General features: G+C 51.4%; 2 protein-coding genes across 4 annotated transcripts in view; one reads left to right on the top strand and one right to left on the bottom strand.

Moving 5' to 3' along the window:
• Positions 1-602, top strand: part of MRPS5 (mitochondrial ribosomal protein S5) — a 25155-nt gene extending 24553 nt beyond the window's left edge. Inside the window, exon 12 of the mRNA XM_069583961.1 lies at positions 224-602. Within this exon, the coding sequence (XP_069440062.1) occupies positions 224-448 (225 nt within the window). The 3' untranslated portion in view covers positions 449-602. The remainder of the gene's footprint in view (positions 1-223) is intronic.
• The window catches only part of LOC138437166 (myelin and lymphocyte protein-like), a 20357-nt gene extending 1793 nt beyond the window's left edge, over positions 1-18564 (bottom strand). Inside the window, exons 1-5 of one of the 3 annotated variants that reach the window (XM_069583963.1) lie at positions 18274-18557; positions 17924-18133; positions 9201-9368; positions 7964-8086; positions 4899-5093 (exon numbers count right to left, since the gene is read on the bottom strand). In XM_069583963.1, the coding sequence (XP_069440064.1) occupies positions 4998-5093; positions 7964-8086; positions 9201-9368; positions 17924-17926 (390 nt within the window). In that variant the 5' untranslated portion in view covers positions 17927-18133; positions 18274-18557 and the 3' untranslated portion in view covers positions 4899-4997. Of the gene's footprint in view, positions 1-4898; positions 5094-7963; positions 8087-9200; positions 9369-17923; positions 18134-18273 lie in introns of those variants that run through there. The other 2 variants (XM_069583962.1, XM_069583964.1) reach the window with 2 other exon arrangements.
• Positions 18565-21388: the final 2824 nt, after the last annotated feature.

A 21388-nucleotide genomic window follows, 5' to 3' on the forward strand; every position in this document is an offset into this window, starting at 1 on the left:
TCAATCACTCTTACATGTATTCAGTTAGCTAATAAACCTGATATTATATTACCTGGGCCACATTTCCTGCTGTATTAATCACCCTCAGTTAATGAACTCTTAAGAGTTGCTACATTTTAATCAGGCAGACAGTTCTGCCAGGCCAGGTGAACATCAGGGGCAGACCACGTAAGACCAGCCTCACAGACCTAACGTGGTGTTCTCTCTGTTTGGTTGTGCCCAGGAAACCCACCAACAGCTGGCTGATAAGAAGAGTCTTCATGTTGTGGAATTCCGGGAGGAATGTGGCCCTCTGCCCATCGTGGTTGCCTCACCACAGGGGGCCTTGAGAAAGGATCCGGAGCCGGAAGATGAGGTTCCAGACATCAAATTGGACTGGGACGACGTCAAGGCCATGCAGGGAATGAAGCGCTCTGTGTGGTCAGGTTTAAAGAGAGCTGCCATGTAGGCCTCCCTCCTGCCTCAGCCAGCCTGGCACTGGGTGCTTCCCGCACCTGGGAGAGACTCATTCTCTCACACTTGAGATCGTTGGGTTTTTTTTAAAAAAGGAAAGGCCAACCTTACATTTCTTTATTTACAAATAATAAAAAATGCAGATGTAATTGATTGAGCATATCATACATACCAGTCACTATGATAGGAACTTTACATACGTGTCTTAGTTAAAAACTACTTCAAATATTTATTTAAACTAGTAAAAATCAAATGCATTGGGGAGGCAGGGCTTCTAGTCTGACCTGATAAAAAATAATGTGCAGCCAGTTTCTTGACTGTAACACAATTAGAAAGCTGAGGAAAACATGCAAGCGTAGTTCTTTTTGACTCTAGAAATTCTCTTTTTAGTAAACCTCTGTATCTGTGTTTGGGTGGTTGCTCTAGGTATTATTAATAGCTCAGCGATAAAGAATCTGCCAGCAGTGCAGAAGCTCCAGGAGATGCCAGTTTGATCCCTGGTTTGGGAATATCCCCTGGAGAAGGGCATGACAGCCCACTCCAGTGTTCTTGCCTGGAGAATCCCATGGACAGAGGAGCCTGGCGGGCTACAGTCCAAGGGGTGGCAGAGTTGGACAGGACTAAGGCGACTTAGTGTGCGCACACTAGGTATTACATTATGCTTATGTCACTTACTGGTGTTGACTTTGTACTGGTTTGAGTGAAGGATACGAACCTTACCTGTCTTCAAATCCCTTTACCTCCCCTGTTTGTATAATTGTTTTAGAATTTCCTCTGCCTGCACTGAGAACCACGTTAGACTCATTATACTTTTGCTTCAACCATCAAACGCAATATCGAAGCTCAAGAAGAAGAAGAGCCTATTTCACTGACCCATGGTTTGCTCTCCCGGTCATTCTTCCCTGGTACTCCTAGAGCCCTTTTGCCATTCTGAGTGGGGCGAAGCCAAGCTGCCCTCCTGTGTATTCCCTTTACTCACATGCTGGCCACACTCCCACACTTCTGATAGCAGATGTGGGGGTGGAGTGGAGGGGTGTTTCCTTCCCGAGCAATCCTCTGCAACACCAGCTGGGTGTCCTACAGTTTAGCTCAGTTCTGACACTGCCTACCTGGAGCTAACGTCAAGACTCCCCTGGCTAAGGGCTCAGTTCCCCAGGACTGGCCCACCCCCACTTCATAGCCAGTCGCAAGTCTGGTTGTTACTAGGCTTCGGACTGATAACTATAAATCAGAAGTTGCTATGACTTTCTGCCTGCCAGTTTGGTATAAAAGGATATGATAAAGGGTACACATGAATTTCCAGATGGGAGAGGTGCCAAATTTTTTAATTTTCATAAAGTCTAGTTTTGTTTTTTATTGTATTCATCTGTGGCATTCTGTTGGAGAAGGAAATGGCAACCCACTTCAGTATTCTTGCCTGGAGAATCCCAGGGACAGAGGAGCCTGGTGGGCTGCTGTCTTATGCGGTCACACAGAGTCGGACACGACTGAAGCGACTTAGCAGCAGCAGCAGGGCATTCTGTACAAGAAATGATTGTTAAATCCAGTGTCATGAAGCGTTTGCCCTGTGTTCTCTTCAAAGTTTTACAAGTTTGGGCCTTACATTTAGGCCTTTGGTTTCTTTGGAGCAAATCCTCATGCTGTGTACCTTAAGCTTCTCCAGTGTTACGTGACAACTGGATCTTAGTAAAACTGGAGGGGACAAATGGAGGGCAGTAGGGCAGGAAGGCAACGGAGCAGCGGGCAGAGGGTGCCCAGGAGGCCCGCCGCGAGTGCCAGCCCTAGCACCAACCCAGTGGGCGCACTTGGCCAGTCTGGTGCCCCGCAGCCTCCTGTTCTCCATCTGTAGTGGCCCCAGCCCCTCCTGGGACTGCTGTCCCCTAGGGCAGGCGTGGGGCAGACTGAGGGTGCTGAGGCCTGGCTGCTCAGGCTGGGTGGGACTTGGCTCTTTGTTCCATGAATTTAAAGACATGCAGTTAACTTCTTCACAAAGCACCAGCTGGACTGGGGGTGGGGGCTTTGATTTTAGGGGGCTGCAATATGGACCTCTGACTCTTGGTCACACAGAGACATCAGGTTCTGACTCCTTTCTCTGGCCCAAGGAGGGTCTTGGGTCTTGGTTCCATGAACTTAAAAACACCCAAGTATACACCTTCACAAAGCATCGGTTGAACAGGGTTCTTTGGCCTCATGGGGGCTGCAATGTGGAGCTCGGTGGTTGCCTGAACGGGCCTGGCCTTGACTGCTGCTCAGAGCAGGCAGCCCTTTCAGGAAGTGCACTGTGCCCAGGACCTGGACCCAGCCGCGTGGCCACCTGCAGAGTCTGCTGGTGGTCCAGGACTTCCCTGTGCCGAGTGTCACCCCCCCACCCCCCCGATGTCCTCTGCCCACTGGCCTCAGGTCCACTACAAGGTCTTGTCTCATTGTCACTTCCTGAGAAGCCAGAGGACAGACCTTCGTGGGGACAGGTCTGGGCACCTGAGGACAGGGAGTGACTACAGAGCTTCAAGGGCAGAGGAGCCCAGCCCCACCAGCTCCAGTTCTGACCAGCGAGTGCACCCATCTCCCTGCCTGTGAAAGGACAGTTGTGGCTGTGTCCTGTGCCCAACTGGGAGGATGACAGGAGGTGCTCTATACGGGAGCTGCCTGGCCCAAGGCAAGAGCTCCAAATGTGGCAGGCAACAAGGTCACAGTGCAATGTGGGTCCTTTGGGCAGTTGTGTTTGAGTTTTGGTGTGACCAGCCCTTTGGTCCAGGACAGGGCTGGACCAAGAAGACAACCTCTGAGGCATGTCCCACTGTCCTTGGGGAGAGCAATGAGTTTCGCCCCAGAGGACGTTCCCTCCTGCTCAAGACCCAAGGGCAGAACTGAAGAACTGAGGCATGCTAGCCATGAGGGGCTTGGGGAGCAGACAGCACCTCGCACCTGGAGGTCCCAGCACAGAGTAGGTGCTCCGTCAGCATCCAGTCTCTGTGGTCTGAGGACCTTTCTGCTATTGCCCAGCTTCTTACATGCCCTCTTCGCCAGGCCACATGGGTTTCCTGGGAGCACTGCACTTAGCAGGGAGGACTGCCCACTGGCCAGAACTTGTACCTGCAGACACTTCCTAAACAGCTGGATGCAGACAGAGCTGAGCAATGAGATGCACCAGCAGGAAGACTGGACCAAGGTTTGCTGGGGGTAGGGAGGCCAGCGGTCTGGGTGAAGGGAAACAGGGAGGGCAGTTTCTGAGGCTTCCCATCTTCATTACATCCAGTGCGAAGAGGATGCAAATCAAATGCCATTAAAACTGCACATTATAAAAATGACTCAGGATACGAGGGGTGAGAAAGTCACGTCAGAGAGTCTTCTGCAAAGCTTGGGACTAACGAGGCTTTAGTGTTAGACCACTGGCAGCTGAAAAGGGGGAAAGAGAGCATGTCACAGCTTCCTTATAAAGAGAATGACTGAAATTTCAAAACCTTGAGAAAACTTGGGAAATTCAGCTAAGCCTGCAGTTTCTTTTTTTGGGGGGGGTTGAACATGAGCCTGTGTTAGCATCACTGGTACTTTATGAAAAAATGGGACTTCCTCGGTCAACACTTGGTTGCAATTTTTGTTAAACATGTGAAACTTCCTATCACTTCTTTGTATTCAAAATTTTCAGGATAAGCCCCGATCAAATCTTTTGCCCCTAATTTACTGCAACATTTTAAGAATTTATTTATTTGGTTGTGCTGGGTCTTAGTTGTGGCATGTGGGATCTAGTTACCTGACCAGGGATGGAACCTGGGCCCCCTGCATTGACAGCATGAAGTGTTAGTCACTGGACTACCAGGGAAGTCCCTACTGGAACATTTTAGCTGAAGGTTTAAGTAGATTCAGTGAAAGTGGCCTTTCCTGGTACAGTTACTCTGGAATAACAAACAGCTGTCATCTGAACTGCCCTTTGATGCTGCTTCTGAGATTTGGTCTAAGCAAGGATTCCTTAGAAAGAAAGCTGACATGATGGTGTTGCCCACATGGGAGAATTAAAAAAAAAAACAAAAAATAACCCCATGAGAGTATTGACCATAAAGGCACTTTATAAATTATTTGAAGAGTTTATCATGTTTCTTCCTGCACATCGGTAAATATTTGCTGGGAGAGTTTTCTCCTCTGTGACGACTAGAATATCCTTGAAGATGTAAGATATCCTTGAAGACCTAGAAACACACTGCAAGATGAATACTCAGAAGAGCCCATGGAAAATTGCAATTGACAGTAACAAGGACTCAGTCCAGAGACCAGTGGGGATCCTTGTTTTGTGGTCTCTCAGATCACAGTCCCCACTTCCCACGCCACCACCGCCTTCAATAGGAAATGACCCTAGAAAAACTTCTCAACTCTTGGAGGCTACAGGTAGCAAGCCCTTTACCCTGACACTAAGGTACATGAACAGTCAACACAGTACCCACAAAGAGAGAGAACGTCGCTTTTTGTTTTATTTTTCCACAATCGAGAGCAATTCTGCAGCCTCAAATGTTATGCTGGAAGACGGCCTGATTAGTGACCACTGTCTGTTTTCAGGAATGTTCTCTGTTCCTGTAGGAAACCTTGCATCTGATTAAAGAAAACACAGCATGGACCATGTACAGCAGTGTGGCTATGATTGAAAACACCTGCAACCAAGAAAAATAATCATTAACGGGGGTGCCTGGTGAGAGGGCAAGTCATGGGCCTTCCAAGCTGGGCTGGCTGCTCGCATGACACTTGGCCCTGAAGTGTGTGGACAGCCATTGCTTCCCATCACTCACACAGTCATCCTTTCCTTCAGAGCCCAAGTGTAGCCCAGGATGCTCTAGGCACTGACTCCAGTGACCTATTGCATTCCCTGACCTTGGCATGCAAAGTCAACCATCTGCCATCACACATCTCCATTTGGTGCCACCCAGCTGGAAACGAGGGCCCTCAGAGACCCTTCCAAAGATATTTGCAGGCAAATATCCCCTGCTCTTCATGGAAAACCTCCTTCCTGCACACCAGGACGACCAGAGTCCCCCAGCTTTGATTCCAGCAGCCTGGCTCGGAGAATATGACCGCGTGGGTTTGCTGGCTCTGGTTAAGGTCTCATTGCTGCCTGGACATCCTCAGACCCCCATCAGAATTTTACGCTAAGATCCTGAATTTCACAACCATAGGCCAGGAAGCCAGGACACAGGAAGTGAGGGACTGGCATGGGAAGGAGGAATGTTGAGCTTTTACTGAAAGGAAGGGGCTTACTGAGAAAGCTGCTGGGAGCAGAGGCTGAGAAATGTGGCAAACAGTCACACTGTGCCTGGTCAAGGCCCTGACCTGCCATCTTTTCACCTGGGCACCGTCTAGCCTATCACCCAGCTCGGAGCGGCTGGCCCTGAGGGCTGCCTGCCCACAAGCAAACATCTGCATCTGGCTTGGCCTTGGGTGTGGGGTCAAGATTTCCAGCTGCTGGGGTTGGGATGAGGGAGGTACCTACGGGTTCTCTACTGTGGGGTGTAGAAACAGTCATCTGAAGGTGACGGAGGAGGCGGATGACCCTCCCAAGGGGAGGAGGAGCAGCCCAGGTGCTGCCTTGCTGTAGTTGGGCGCCAGCTTGGGAGATGCACCCGTATGGGAGAGGCTCCCACTCTGTGGGACAGCTGAGGGGGGTCCCAGGGACCATGAGCGGGCCCTGCTAATGGAACTGGGGAGCGGCTGGGAGCTGAGGGGAGCATGTGGCTTCCCCAGGGAAGGGGATGGGCCCCTGGAGGCTAGCAGACAGGCTTCGAGGCTCTATCCCCGGGACCCCTTCCTCTGGGAGCAGGAAGGGCACCCACACTAACCCCCTTCCCAGAGCCCCGCGGCGCCCACTCCGTGGGTTTTATTTCAATCTCTGTTCTGTTGTTCACTCAGTGGTGTCCGACTCTGTGATCCCATCGACTGCAGTACGCCAGGCTTCCTTGTCCTTCACCATCTCCCGTTCGCTCAAGTTCATGTCCGCTGAGTCAGTGATGCTGTCTAACCATCTCGTCCTCTGCTGCCCTCTGATCTACCCTTCCCAAAAGGTGTGAGGGAACACAGCTTTGGCACCTGGGATGGTCATGTTGTGGTCTGTCATCACATATGACCTAGGATTTCCTAGAAATCTAAGTAAGGAGTAATGTTTCTTCAACTTTTTCTTGCCTTTTAAACAATGTTTATGGTTAGGAATGCATCTCATATGAATTAGCACCCTGATGCAAGCCTACACAAGCACAACTCTGGAAAAGAGTTCTAGGAAACAATACATTCTCATTCCCTGCCATTCTTTTTTTAATTTATGTATTTTTAATTGGAGGGTAATTGCTTTACGGTATTGTGTTGGTTTCTGCCATACGTCAACATGAATCAGCCACAGGTTATACATATGTCCCCTCTCTCTTGAACTCCCTGTCATTCTGATCCATTTCAGCAACGAGAAAGTTAAGTCATGAACTCATGGCCCCCTAAGGGGTCTTGTCCCCGAAGTGGGAGGATGTTCCTTTTAGAGCTTAGGGACCTGCAGGCAAGGTGCCCCTGAGACACAGTCTCACCCCATCTATTCTAATAGGGTGAGGGAGGTTCCAGCCCCTGTTCTACCCATTGCTACCTGGGAAGCCTTGGAAAGAAGTGGTTTAATAGCTCTCTCATCCTCCAGGGAAACAAAAAGAACTGCTATCTCATTTTACAGGTGAGCAAACAGGCTCGGAAGGCGCAAGAGACTCGCAGAAAGAATGAGTGTGAGGTTCACACCCTCTTACTGCACAGGTTCGCAGAGCAGTCAGGAAGGAGATACCGTGGACAAGAGACAAAGGGCTAATCCCAGAAGCAGACACCCACAGCTGGAGGTCTGGACACGCTGTGCCTGGAGGGGCCTCCCCGCAGCCCCACAGCCAGGGCCTGGGAGGCACTGGCCCTCAGTTTCCCATCCCTGGTCTCAACACTGCCCCCACCCTGACCGCGAGCTTCCCTGGAAGACCCTCAGGGACAGCCTGGAGCCCAGGTGGGCAGACTCTCTGCTCACACTTGTGCTAAGAGTGTGGGTGACGAAGCACTTGGCCTGGACCCCCGGCCCCTCCAGTTCCTGGTCACCCCTGGGGGGGGCTGTGCAGGCTCTCGGGGCCCTGGTCCCCCGTCTGTGAAATGGGTGTGATAACGGCACCCGCATTCTCGGGCTGCTGTGAGGGGAAAATGAGACTGTTCACAGGCGCTCCGACAGCGCCAGGCCCCCACGGTCACGCCCCCTCCCACGTCTGCCCCGTCAAAGCCCGCCCAGGCTCAGACCCCTGGCTAGCGCGGGCCTGGGCACTGCAGCTCTGACTGTGCCCGAGGGGGTCTGGGCGCATCAGTTCCCTCGTCTGGGGCTTTGTTTTTCCAGAAACGAGGGGGAAGGTTTACTTGGTTGAGAACTAAGCAAACTAAGAACCACCAGGGAGGACTCAGGAACCCTTCTGCTCAGAAGCCCCGTCGGTGGGCAGCCGGAGCTGTGGACACTGAGGCTGAGCTGAGGACTCACCACAGCGGAGATGTTTTCACTGTAATGTCTGTATATGTCGTCTTGCAGGCCGATAGTGACCAGAGTTTCCAGGGCAGAGGCGCTGAAGTAAAACAGGGCGGCGAGGCAATGGTAGGCTGTGTCCTGCAGGTCAGAGAGGGCCATCAGAGATGGGGTGCCAGTGGTGGCGTGGGCACCTATGGTCCCAGGGGGGCCCGTTGACCCCACCTGTCGCTGCCTGGCCAGGCCCCTCTGTTACCCTCCATGGTTTCCTTTTGCCCCTTCCCCGCCCAACCTCCGATCCACCCCAGCCCCCTCCTCACAAGGACTGATTAACTAACCAGGGCTGCTCCTTGGTTTGGGAGCCAGAGTAAGGACTTTAAAGGAGCAGGGACTTTCACCTGAGACGAGATCTAGTAAGGGCTGGGAGAGGGCCTCTTGGATTGTTGGAGATCAGTTTGGGACGTGAGATGTGTTATGCACGGTCACAGTTCGGAGCTAAGATGTGGTCTTGGCGCCAGTGCAGAGTGGAAAGGTTAGGCCTTGTCCATTGTTTCACTGTTCATTTTGGGGAGCAGTCTAGTGGGGCTCCAGATAGTTAAAAGGAGAAAAGTACTAGAACGGGGCTTTGAGTAGTTGTGAATGGAGGGGGTTTCTAAAGTCTAGGCTGCAGGCCTTTGGAGAGGAAGAGGCCTGGCTAACGGCCCCACCCCCGTCCAGGGGAGGTCAGCGCAGGTGGCCCAGGTGTCAGTTTCCCCTCTTCACGGCCCTCAAGGCAGAATTCATGCGGAAGGGAGATCACAGGCCATCCCTCTTCCCCGGCCAGGCTCCTCTCTGGTGACCCCGCGTTAGAGGCGGGGACGGGAGCGGGGCAGTGAGCTCGCCTCACACTGGGCAGCGGGACCCACCCCCGGCGCCCCGGCCCCTCCCTGGAGGCGAAAGCCAGTCCTGCTGGGTGGTGGGAGAGGCCGACCGAGCCCTGGCAGGTGCGGGAGGGACAGGGAGGGATGTTGGGCTGCTGGTTTCCAGGAAAGGGGTGATGGCAGAGGAGAAGGCAGAGCAGGCCCTGGAGACCCAGGCAGGGACAGTGTCAGTCAGCCTCCTGCCGCGGGAGCCCCGGGCTGCTGTGGGCCGCTCGGCCTTGGAGAGCGGGCGGGAGACACCAACAGGGCTCCTCACCCAGCACTGGGAAAGCCCGCCTCCCGGGGGAGAGCGTCCATCACTACCCCCTGCCCCAGACATGCAGGGCTGGACTCACCAGGGTGATCCAGAAATTCCAGTTCTTATGGGCACCAACAGTGTAGAGGAAAAGCAGGAGCGTGGTGACTACAAAGCAGGACACAGACACGAACAGGACCCAGCCCTGGACCAGGGGGACAGGCACCTGGGTCAAGAGAATGAGGATCCACACCAGCCCCCCAGAGACCTGCAGAGGGAGGGAGAGAAGGGGTGACGGTCAGACCAGGAGAGCCTAGGCCCAGAGGTTACTCTGGGGAGCCAGGGCTCTTCACAAATATTAATTCTGTTAATCCTCATACTGAACCATTTGTGAGATGGGCAAACTGAGTCATATACAAGGTAAAATTTTGTTAGCACTAGAAAGGACTTATGCCATCCAGTTTTATCATTAGAAGAGCTAGTTCTGAGGTTATATCCTTCCTAATTTTTGGAAAGCAAAGAGGAACTAAAGAGCCTCTTGATGAAGGTAAAAGAGGAGAATGAGAAAGCTGGCTTAAAACTCAACATTCAAAATACTAAGATCATGGCATCCGGTCCCATCACTTCATGGCAAATAGATGGGGAAACAGTGGAGACTGTTGTAGATTTTGTTTTCTTGGGCTCCAAAATCCCGTGACTGCAGCCATGAAATCTTTTAAAAGATGCTTGCTCCTTGGAAGAAAAATTATGACAAAACTGGACAGTGTATTAGAAAGCAGAGATATCACTTTGCTGACAAAGGCCCATATAGTCAAAGCTATGGTTTTCCCAGTTATCATATACAGATGTGAGAGCTGGACCATAAGGAAGGCTGAGTGCCAAACACTTGATGCTTTTGAATTGTGGTGCTGGAGAATACTCTTGAGAATCTCTTGGACTGCCAGGAGATCAAACCAGTCAATCCTAAAGGAGGTCAACCCTGAATACTCATTGGAACCGAACTGATGCTGAAGCTCCAATATTTTAGCTACCTGATGCAAAGAGCCAACTCATTGGAAAAGACCCTGATGCTGGAAAGATTGAAGGCAGGAGGAGAAGGGGATGACAGAGGATGAGGTGGTTGGATGGCATCATTGACTCAATGGACGTGAGTGTGAGCAAACTCCGGGAGATGGTGAAGGACAGGCAAACCTGGTGTGCTGTACTCCATGGGGTCACAGAATCGGACATGACTGAGCAACTGAATAACAGCAAGTATTTTTGATATAAAAATATCCTTTCTTTTATAAAATGGTAGTGACTAGTTGATCCTTTTGGTTTTTACTTTGCAAAATGAATTAGCTACACTATGCTATTAGCATTAAAAAAAGTTGGCCCCTAAATGACCAAGTCCAGGAAGCACTCTATCTACTGGAGGCATGGCAGGAGTGGGAAGGACCCAAGGGGGCCTGGTCTTGGATGACCTAGGGCAGGCATGAGAGAAGTACTCTTTTCCTCGTCATTATCCAGAAGACACTCTGCTTGCTGTCCTCAGGGTCAGGGAGCTCCAGGAGCGTAAGGACAGATGTAGAGGTCATGACCTCAGATCCACAAAGCCAAGGGCTTGTAGACAGGCTTGCCCTCGTTTGGATGGACCTTCTTCTCTCCCTGTGCCCACTGGCTTTACCCAGCAGGATACAGAGGAATAAGGAGGTTTCATGAAAAATATGAATGTCAACCGTAAGAGACAAAAAAAAAAAAAAATCCTTGGACGCTTAGATCAGACAGGAGTGGGTTCTGTGCAAGAAAAACAGGAGATCTGATGGGAGGCACCCAGGGGGCCGGCAGCGTGGTGAGCTCACAGCAGTGTGCCTGCAGCAGTGAGCAGAGCGCCCCAGCCAACGGCACTGCTCTGCAGGGCCCCAGGCTCTCTCTTTGGGAAGGGTGTGGGCATCAGTTTTACCCTTCTGCCCTTGTGGTCGCGGATTCTCTTCTGATTCATACACCTTGGCCAGGTAGGAGATAAATGCCAGTCCCTTCCCTGTGGACGCATGCTGAGAACTAGTGTCTCAGAGAGCCCCGTGTGTGTGCCAGGGACATGGGCAGAGTCACATGTCAGGCAGGGAACAGACCCCAGGACTGGCCTGCAGCACAGGAAAGGGTGCTCTCAGAGTGGGCTTCCAGGTCAGCGGGGTATGAAGGGCTTAGCCACACCGGCACCCACAGTGGGGCACCGTGAACGGCGGCCACTGAGGGCTGGTCTGTCTTAGGGAGGAGTCCTAAGACGTAAGAGCTGGAAGGGTGGCCCCCTTCTGGCCAGGTCCCTCGATCCACAGTGTCTGGCTTATCAGCAGGCAGCTGGAGGGCACGATGGAGGCTCTGGGAGATTGGGGGCAAGGTTTAGTGCCAGGGGTGCCCTTGCCCTGAAACAGTGTCCTGCCAGACGGTGATAAACTGACACGACAGGCCCAGTGGTAACTGCTGCTACGCCTTCTGGCAGATATAGCAGTTTGCTATTAATACATGCTCAGAATTCACAGAGCTTTCCCCAGGGTCCTGGCACCGTGCTGGTGCCACCCTGAAGGCACAAGACCGGAGGGGCAGCCACAGCATCCTCTTCTCCTTGGTCACCACCCCTGGTCAGGCTGGCCAGAGCGGCTCCTGGCAGAGGACATGCCCACTTCTGCCCTCCGTTTCCCCTCTTTGGGGAGAAGAGTCTTTGGGACACCCTTCTTGAGATAGGTTATCTGTGTGGTACTTGACCCAGAGACAAGTTGAATGTTCCCTCAACAGCCTCACCCACCCCCGAATCTACTCAGCGTCCTGCCTGAGAAGGGCCTCTAAAGAAAAGGTGGTGTGGATCATCCTTACTGCCCCTGCCCTCTCCCCACTTGCCCACTTTCAGCACACACTAGCCAGGTGATCTCAGACCATGCATTTGAGGCATTAATAAATTAATAATTGCACCTGATTGCTACTGAGCAGTAACTGTGTGCATCACTTGTCTTAAGAGCTTTGTGTATATGACATTCGCTTATTCCTCACAGCATCCCACAGGTTTATATTGCCATGTCCCCATTTTATTGATGCAAACACTGAGGCACAGTTGCCTGCTCACATCGCCACAGCTGCTGAGTGCCAGCTTCGACAGGCTGGCTGTGGAGCCCAGGTCACACACCCCTGCGTGTGTGAGACATTTACACAAGGTGACGCAAGGGCAGCTCACCATGACACTGCCCTCGTATGTAGGGTCGGCTCTAGAATGGCCGGGAGAAGAGCCACAGTGGTGGCGAGGAGACGGCCCCACGAGCCTTGCTCCTGCTGCCAGCTGTCCTTCGGCCCTGGGGCTGGTGAACTGCAGAGGAAGTGGCCCTCCCCCCCCACCCCCCGTGACCCCACTTCTGGCAACAGCTGCGTGGTGTGTGTGGCTCAGAGAGACAGGCTTACAGCACCCGGTCGTGCCTGTCTCCCTCTTCCTGTGACGGCCCTGCAGCCTTCAGAGGTCAGGAGCTCCAGGGTAGGGGTGCAGGCCCGGGGAGAGCTGCCATTCCCCACCAGAGATACCACTCTTCCCTGCTCCCCGGCAGTGTCCTGGTCTTGCGGGGGGAGTGGTGTCCACCCTGCTGACCTGGAGGCTGAAGGTCTGGCATCTGCAACTCCCGGGCTATTGGGAAGTCAGGTATGGGAGTATGGCCTGGGAGTAAGCAACAACTCACTGGACCACAGATTTAAAAAACTGATCAAGCCTTTCACACCTGTTGGACTAGCAGAAAATTACGAAGTCTGACTCTACCGAGTGAGGCAAGGTCTGGGAACAATGGAGCCTTTGATAAGCTGCTGGTGGGAGTCAGGAAGGTTATACAATATGGGAACCTTCTTTCTAAAAGAATGCAAAGCAGGCCAGGGTCTTGGAAACAGTCTGCGCAAGCAGGGGTCCCGAGCTTAATTAATATTTATTAGCTTCTTGGTAACTCCGCTCCTGGGCTGTGGAAGGGGGAATAACCCTTTTGGACACTGATGTGCTAACATTTGGGAATAGGAGGATGTGCAACCCCTATGACCCAGTGTGTGTGTTCCTGAAAGAAATTCCCAACATCCAAGAATGTTCTTTGGCAGTGCCGTCTGCAATATCAAAACGAAGCAGATTGGAAATCGCCCAAACGCCAATCAACAGAAGATGCGTAAAGAGCGTCAACATGTACGAACCTCAGAACAAGGCTGCATGAAAAGCCTGTTGCACAAGGATATGTACAGGGCAACAAAACTTTCATAAAGTGAGAAAACATAAAACCACACCACGTGTAATCATAGGTAGTTAGGGGTGCAGTCAAGTTTTAATCTTGAACACACATTCAGCTTAGGGGTGGTTCTGTAGCTGGAAGAAGAGACAGTAATAAGCAGAGTATCCAGGGGGCTTAGATGTCATCTGAAAGTTCTATTCCCTTAATACTGAGCAGAACATTAAGATTTGACAAAACAGTGATAAGTACAAGGGTATTCATTAAAGTATTATATACAGTGTAGTGTTAGTCACTCGGTTGTGTCCAGCTCTTTGCAGCCCCATGGACTGTAGCCCGCCAGGCTTCTCTTTCCATGGAATTCTCCAGGCAAGAATACTGGAGTGGGTTACCATTTCCTTCTCCAAAAATATTATATATACTTTTCTATAATGTTTGAAGTAGTTCTTAATTTTTAAGAAGCTGAAGTGGAGGGGTTTCCCTGGTGGCCCAGTGGTAAAGAACCCACCTGCCAATACAAGAGAGGCCGGTTTGAACTCTGGTCTGGGAAGAGCCCTCGTGGCTCGGAGCACTTAAGTCCGTGGGCCGCTACTGAGCCTGTGCCCTGGAGCCCACGCGGCTGAGGCCCGCATGCCCTCAAGCCTGTGCGTGGCGAGAAGAGGAGGCGCCCACACACCACAGTGGGAGTCAGCCCACTCCCATAACCAGAGGACCCCGCACAGCAGCGACGGCCCAGCTCAGCCCAAATAAATAAATTATTCTTCTTCTTATTTTTAGATTCGCTTTTTATTTATTTATTTTTGGAGGCTAATTACTTTACAATGTTGTATTGGTTTTGCCATACATTGACATGAATCCGCCATGGGTGTACATGTGTTCTCCATCCTGAATCCTCCTCCCACCTCCCTCCCCATCCCATCCCTCTGGGTCATCCCAGTGCACCAGCACCGAGCACCCTGTCTCATGCATCGAACCTGGAAAAAACAAACTGACGTGGAATTGGCACAACAGGAAATGAACCATTTCACCTTGACCAGTCGGTGGTATTTAATACATTCATGATGCTGTGCAGTCTGCCATCTCTAACTCCAAAACATTTTATCACCCCAAAAGGAAGCACCATGCCCATTAAACTGCTCCCCGTTTCCCTCTCTGCTCAGGCCCTGGTAAACCATTGATTTGTGTTCTGTGTCTATAGCTTTCTCTATTCTGTGCCTTTCATATAAATGGGATCCTGCACCATGTGACCTTTTGTGTCGGTTTCTGAGCATGGCGGTTTCAGATTTATTAGGTCTACAGTTTGGATCAATGCTTCATTCCTTTCTAAGGCTGAGTAATATTCCATTGCATGGAATGTCACAGTTTCTTTATTAATTCACCCGCTGATGGGACATCTGGGCTATTCCCACCTGTTCGTTATTGTGAATGGAGCTGCTATAAACATGCATATTTATGAACCTATTCAGCTCTCTGTATTCAATTCTTTCGGTCATAAACCTAGGTTTGGACTTGCTGGGTCATGTGGTGATTATTATTATGTTTTTGAAATTTTAATTAAAAATTTTAATTTTACATCGGAAGATGGATGATTAACAAAGTTGTGTTCATTTCGAGTGTGCAGCAAAGTGATTCATCTATACATACACATGCACCTATCCGTTTTCAAATTCTTTTCCAATTTAGGTTATTAAATAATATTGAGCAGAGTTCCCTGTGCTATACAGTAGGTCCTTGTTGGTTATCTATTTAAAATATAGCAGTGTGTACATGTCTATCCCAAACTTCCAATCTATCCCTGCCCCTGCCCCTTCCCCCGGGTAGCCGTTTATTCTCTGTGAGTCTGTTTCTGTTATAAATAAGTTCATTTGTATACTTGGATTTGCACATAAGCAATATCATGGGATATCTGACTTATTTCACTTCGTATGGTCATCTCCAGGCCCACTGATGTCGCTGCAGCTGGCACTATTTCATTCTTTTAAATGGCTGAGTAATACTCCACTGCATGTATTTCCTCATCTTCTTTACCTATTCATCTGTCAATGGACATTTAGATTGCTTCCATGTCTTGGCTATTTTACACTGTGCTGCAAAGAACACTGAGGTGGACATTTCCTTTCAGACCATGTTTTTCTCCAGATATACGCCCGGGAGTGGGATTGCAGTATCATACGGCAGCTTTATTTTAGTTTTTTAAGGAGTCTCCATACTACTGTTCTCTATAGAGGTTGTACCGATTTACGTTTGCACCAACAGTGCAGGAGGCATTTCCTTCTCTCCACATCCTCTCCATCATTGTAGATTTTTGTGATGATGGCTGGTAATTAATTTTGAGGAATTACCAAACTGTGTTTCATAGCAGGTGAACAAATTTACATTCCCACCAGCAATGTCTGAGGGTCCCAATTTCTCCACATCTTAGCCGTAACGTATTTCCCAGTTTTTTGATAACAGTAGTCCTAATTTCACGTGGAGTAGTAGCTCATTGTGCTTTTAAAATATTTCACTTTTTCATTTTATTTTCACTGCTGCGGAAGCTCTTCCCTAGCTGTGGGGCGGGGCCCCTCTCCAGCTGCAGCGCAGCCTGCTCTTGGCAGCGCTTCCCCTAGCTGAGGAGCGCAGGCTCCGGGGCCTGCAGGCTCAGTAGCTGTCGCACAACGGGTCAGTAGTCACTGCGGCTTTGATTTCATTTTCCTAATGATGAATGATGATGGGTATCTTTTCACGTGCTTATTGACCATTTGCATGTCTTCTCTGGAGTACTGTGTACTCCAAAGTCCTTTGTCCATCTTCTTAACTGGGTTGTATATGTTTTGTTGTTGAAACGGTTCATAATTAAAAAAACATAAACAACCCTCCCAGATTGACCAGCTCCTTCCTAGGCCCTTTAGTTCTCTTTCCACACATCAAAGCACGTACAGCTTTGTATGTGTACCACTTGTACAGACGAAAATATAAAGAACGGGCCTCTGCTTTCTTTTCTGCCCTCCCAGGCACCCAGTGAGCCCATCCCCAATTCAAGGAGGAAGTAAAAAATCTGGGATGACACTGAGGCATCAGGGCCCTCTAGAAGTGGGAGGGGTGTGATCCTGAAAGCAGGGGCTGATGGGGAAGAGAAAAAAATTACTTCTAAGACAGGTGTGAGAGAAGGATCTGGGGTAAAGGAGACATTTTTCTTAGAAGCCGCTACTATCTGCAGGCATCAAAATGACGCATTTCAGGTAGTCCATAGAGCTGAGATTTCCTACACCTGGTTTTCTACTTTTGTTGATTTAGGGAGATCCTCCTCATCATCTAGGACTCCCCCCAGCAGGCTGGGCTCATCCTTCACTCTGGCACTCCATCCACTAATCTGTGATGACAAAAGAGGCCGAGGGCACTGGGAGGTCCCTTCTGTGATGCCGGGATCCCCCTACCCCCAGCACACACACTTGCTGCCACCTGAGCCAGACCTTGTCCGCGCAAGAGGAGGAGGGTGCACCAGAGTCTTCTGCATGAAGCCCAGCTAACACACTCCTGACTCTTGTTATAATGCCCCCCAAACAGTTACAAAGGCAGAGCAAGCCGCTCATCAGGGCAACCTACGAGACACTAGCAAGTCCTTTTGTTGCTGAAAAATTCTCTCTGCCCCGCCGCACCTCACCTTTAGCCAGCGTCTCTTTCGGTCACAAAACTTGCCTTTGTAAATACAGTAGGCTCTGAAGGAACCAGCCATTTACTACTTATTCCCTGGTCTTAGGTTCTACAGGATCATTTCCAGAAACCTTGAGCAAGCACAGGCTCAGTGCTGACTGGAAGCGGAGATGAGTGGTCTGGGAAGGGACATTCTAGTGGATGCCAGTCCTTTCCACTCTGGGCCTGAGTGTCTCCACCTACAAATGGTGTGGCTGGCTAGCTCCAGAGGTGTCCAGGGCCTCTCCTAGATGTCAGCTCCTTGACCAGGCTACCTTGACCCCTTCTGCCATCTCCCCCAACCCTCCAGGGAAGACAGAACCTGCTTCCTTTGCTGTTCACATCTCCTTCACAATCAGGAGACAAGAAGCTGGGGTCCCGTTTCTAAACAGGTTTGGACGTTTTCTTTTCCAAGGGACTCTCCAGGCTGCCATTTCTGCGGTGGGGTTGCAGGGAACTGAGACTCTAGGCTTCTGGTGTTAAAGCCACAGAAGGAGTACAGCCTGCCTGCCACCCCTCCACCGCCTTTAGGCGAGGCCCTGGGAAGTTTAGGCTGAGTCCCACAGGGAGCACTTCACAGGAGCCCAGAGGAGGAAGTGCGTTCCCGCAGCCGCGGGTTGAAGCTGTGCGGCTCCAGTGTAAGGAGGGACCAACTGCAGGGGAAGGAGACCTTGGATGCTCAAGGTCACCCGGCTCTCACAGGCCCCTCTCCCTCCCTCCATCCTTCACACTGGGCACAATGACTGTGGCGAGCAAACGACGCCGCTTTTATCATTTCCAGATTGCCGAAATTCCGTTCACTCGCCAGAAACGTCCAAGAGAAAATAATCCGGATTCGGTTTCTCCTCCAACACCAGCCCTATCCCCACACCTCTTTTGGTAATACTTCATCTTTCTTTTGCCGATTTTTATATTTTTAAAACAAATTCCTAACCATGGAGAGAGCTGGGCGCCTCTACAAGGACGTCGATCTCCAAGAAGCCCATGGGAAGCAAGTTGGGAGCGCAGCTTTGGTACCGGCCCGCTGCCGGTGGACCCGGGCCAGCTTCCGACCACTGAGCCGTGTGTTTGGTTTCTCCAGCTAAGCCCCGGTGACGGTCTCCCCGTCGTCGTGGGCTAGAAGGGGCCAGAAGACTGCGTGTGGCTGTGGGGAAGAGACAGTCCTCACTCTCCTTCTCTACCCCACCCAGTGCCCAGACCAGGGCGCTCTCCCGGGGAGAGCGCGCGCGGCACTGCCCACCCCATCCCGTCCCAGCCCGCCCTCCCTGGTCCTCCGCGACTCACAAACTCGAAGATAAAGAGCAGGTCGGGGAAGGTGGTGAAGACCGCGGAACCCCTGGGCAGCCTGTGGCCGCCCGAAGCCGTTCCGGTGGCCATGCAGGCGCGCGGGTGTCCACCTCGGAATCAGAGGCGCGCGTCTCTGGCTCCGCGCTGACCGAGCATTTGCTTCGGGAGCCAGGTGCACCCGCGAGGGTTGAGGCCGGAATTTCGGGGCCAAGGAAAGAGGACCCCCAGGCCGCTGCCGGCGGGGCCCTGCCACCGCCCTAGACCGTCGGGCTTCGCCCTGAACCACCCGGGAGTAGGGGCGGGGACTTGGCTCCTGCGTCCCAGGTCTGCACTCCACCTCCAAACTCGAGCCTAACAAAACCACTTCGGCTAGGCGCTTCGCACACTTTGGGTCTTAGCAAGCGATGGTCACCATCCCTTAATAATGATCTCTGTCAAAAACCAGCACTCAGAACTCCTTGTCTTCACACTCTTGCCCTCACCATTGCTCCAGCTGGCCTCAGGGCGGACTTCTTCGTCTCTCTGCTGGGTGAGTTAGCATCTGTGACCTCTGGTTCCAGGCTCCAGGAAGCGCCAGTTCCCAGTCCTGCCCACAGCTGCAGGGCCGGTGCTGAGACTCGCTCTGGCTTCCCATCCCCTTTCCCTGAGCCCCAGGAGCCAGCACTGGGAACCCTGCCCCGTGGTCCCTGCACTCCGTGCTGGAGCTGCTGGGCGATGGATTAAGGGCAGTCACTTTGGCCTTGAACTTTGGAGCGGGGAGGGAGCCAGCACTGCCCAGTTCTTGCTAAGTGCCTAGGACCCCATAGGTTCTTTGTTCACATGACCTCATTTGATGCTGGGAGGAGAGCGCAGAAGAGACCCAAGAGCACCCACCAGCCCAGCCTGGCTCCGGCTCGGGGTCCAGGGAGCTTGTGGAGGAAGGGACCCTTGAGGAGTGAGCAGTGGTTACCTGGAGGGAGGAGGCAGCCTTCCCTGCAGAGGAGCAGCAGGCACTGGCCCCGGAGGATGGTCAGGCCCTGCTCCTCACGCTGGGAAGCTGCCGGATAGATATGGCAATCTCTGAGGGGGTCAGAGCCACTCTGCTGGGGAACCCGGGGGAAGAGCCGAGACATTCAGGACAGAAGGAAACAGGCACAGATGGGTTCTGCGAGAGGACAGGGAGGAGAGCCTGAGCAAGAAGAGGGGGGCAAGGTGCGCCTGGAGAGTCTTGAAGGCTGGAAAGACTGTGATCTCTGTGGGGACCAGAGTGGCTCCTGGGGCAGAGCTGGAAAGGCCAAAGGCAGGCTGGGCTCGGGAGAAAAGACGCAAAATTGTGTATATGTTGTTATTCAGTCGCTAAGTTGTGTCCAATTCTTTGCAACTCCAGGGACTGCAGCACGCCAGGCCTCCCTGGCCCTCACCATCTCCCAGAGATTGCCAAGTTCTTGTCCGTTGAATAGGTGATGCTATCCAACCATCTCATCTTCTGTTGCTCTCTTGTATGTGTTAATGAGCCTCATCATTGAATCAGAACTTTAAAAATTGGTGTTAGTTGCCTCGAAGACAAACCTGCTAAAAAACACAGGCCATGGTGGTTTGAATCCTGGATGTAGAAAAAGAAAAACTCAAGAGTTTTTCCTCTTCTCATTTAAGATTAAAAATACTTCCCCTTCTTTTGTCTTTTTAAAGTAACTACATCAAACTAAATAGTATAAAGCATATCTCAACTTAGTCTTGTCCCCCCATTCAGCCCTGAGACTAATCTGACTCAATCTCCCTGTCCCAAAGAGGGGTGGGACCTTGTAGCTCTGCAGCAGAATTTGCCACCTGCCCAGCAAGTTGCACCTGGGATCTGACCCAAATCAAAGGCTGATCTGAGCTTACCAGGAAGCACTAATGGTAAAGAACCCGCCTACCAGGGCAGGAGACACAGGAGATGAGGATTCAATTCCTGGGTTGGAAAGTTCCTCTAGAGAAGTGGCAACCCGCTCCAGTATTCTTGCCTGGGAAATCCCATGGCTAGAGGAGCTTGGTGGACTATAGTCTATAGGGTTGCAAAGGGTGGGACTGAAGTGACTGAAGCGACTTAGCACCTGATGCTTGGAGCACCATGCACCCAAAGGATGATCTGTGTACATCCCCGCTGCCTCACTTTGAACTCTTAAAAGGGGCCTTGCAATCCTAGGGAAGGAAACAGTTTCAAAAAGGAACTAGAATTTTCATCAGCAAATAAAATCTCCCAGCCCAGGAGAAACCCATCCTTGGTGGAAGCGTGCCTCCGTGGCTCACCCCGTTGTGCATACAGTCCTGCTGTGGACGCTCCAGCCTTGGGTGGCCTCCTGGGACTGTGGGGTGAGTGAGGCCTGCTCAGCTCAGATATGCAGATGACACCACCCTTATGGCAGACAGTGAAGAGGAGCTAAAAAGCCTCTTAATGAAAGTGAAAGAGGAGAGTGAAAAAGTTGGCTTAAAGCTCAACATTCAGAAAACAAAGATCATGGCATCTGGTCCCATCACTTCATGGGAAATAGATGGGAAAACAGTGGAAACAGTGTCAGACTTTATTTTTTTGGGCTCCAGAATCACTGCAGATGGTGACTGCAGCCATGAAATTAAAAGACCCTTACTCCTTGGAAGAAAAGTTATGACCAACCTAGATAGCATATTCGAAAGCAGAGACATTACTTGCCAACAAAGGTCCATCTAGTCAAGGCTATGGTTTTCCCAGTAGTCATGTATGGATGTGAGAGTTGGACTGTGAAGAAAGCTGAGCGCCGAAGAATTGATGCTTTTGAACTGTGGTGTTGGAGAAGACTCTTGAGAGTCCCTTGGACTGCAAGGAGATCCAACCAGTCCATCCTAAAGGAGATCAGTCCTGGGTGTTCATTGGAAGCACTGATCCTGAACCTGAAACTCCAGTACTTTGGCCACCTTATGTGAAGATTTGACTCATTGGAAAAGACCCTGATGCTGGGAGGGACTGGGGGCAGGAGGAGAAGGGGATGAGAGAGGATAAGATGGCTGGATGGCATCATTGACTCGATGGACATGAGTTTGAGTGAACTCCGGGAATTGGTGATAGACAGGGAGGCCTGGTGTGCTGTGATTCATGGGGTCACAAAGAGTCGGACAC

This window comes from Ovis canadensis, chromosome 3, assembly GCF_042477335.2.
Source record: "Ovis canadensis isolate MfBH-ARS-UI-01 breed Bighorn chromosome 3, ARS-UI_OviCan_v2, whole genome shotgun sequence".
NCBI classification, from domain to species: domain Eukaryota; kingdom Metazoa; phylum Chordata; class Mammalia; order Artiodactyla; family Bovidae; genus Ovis; species Ovis canadensis.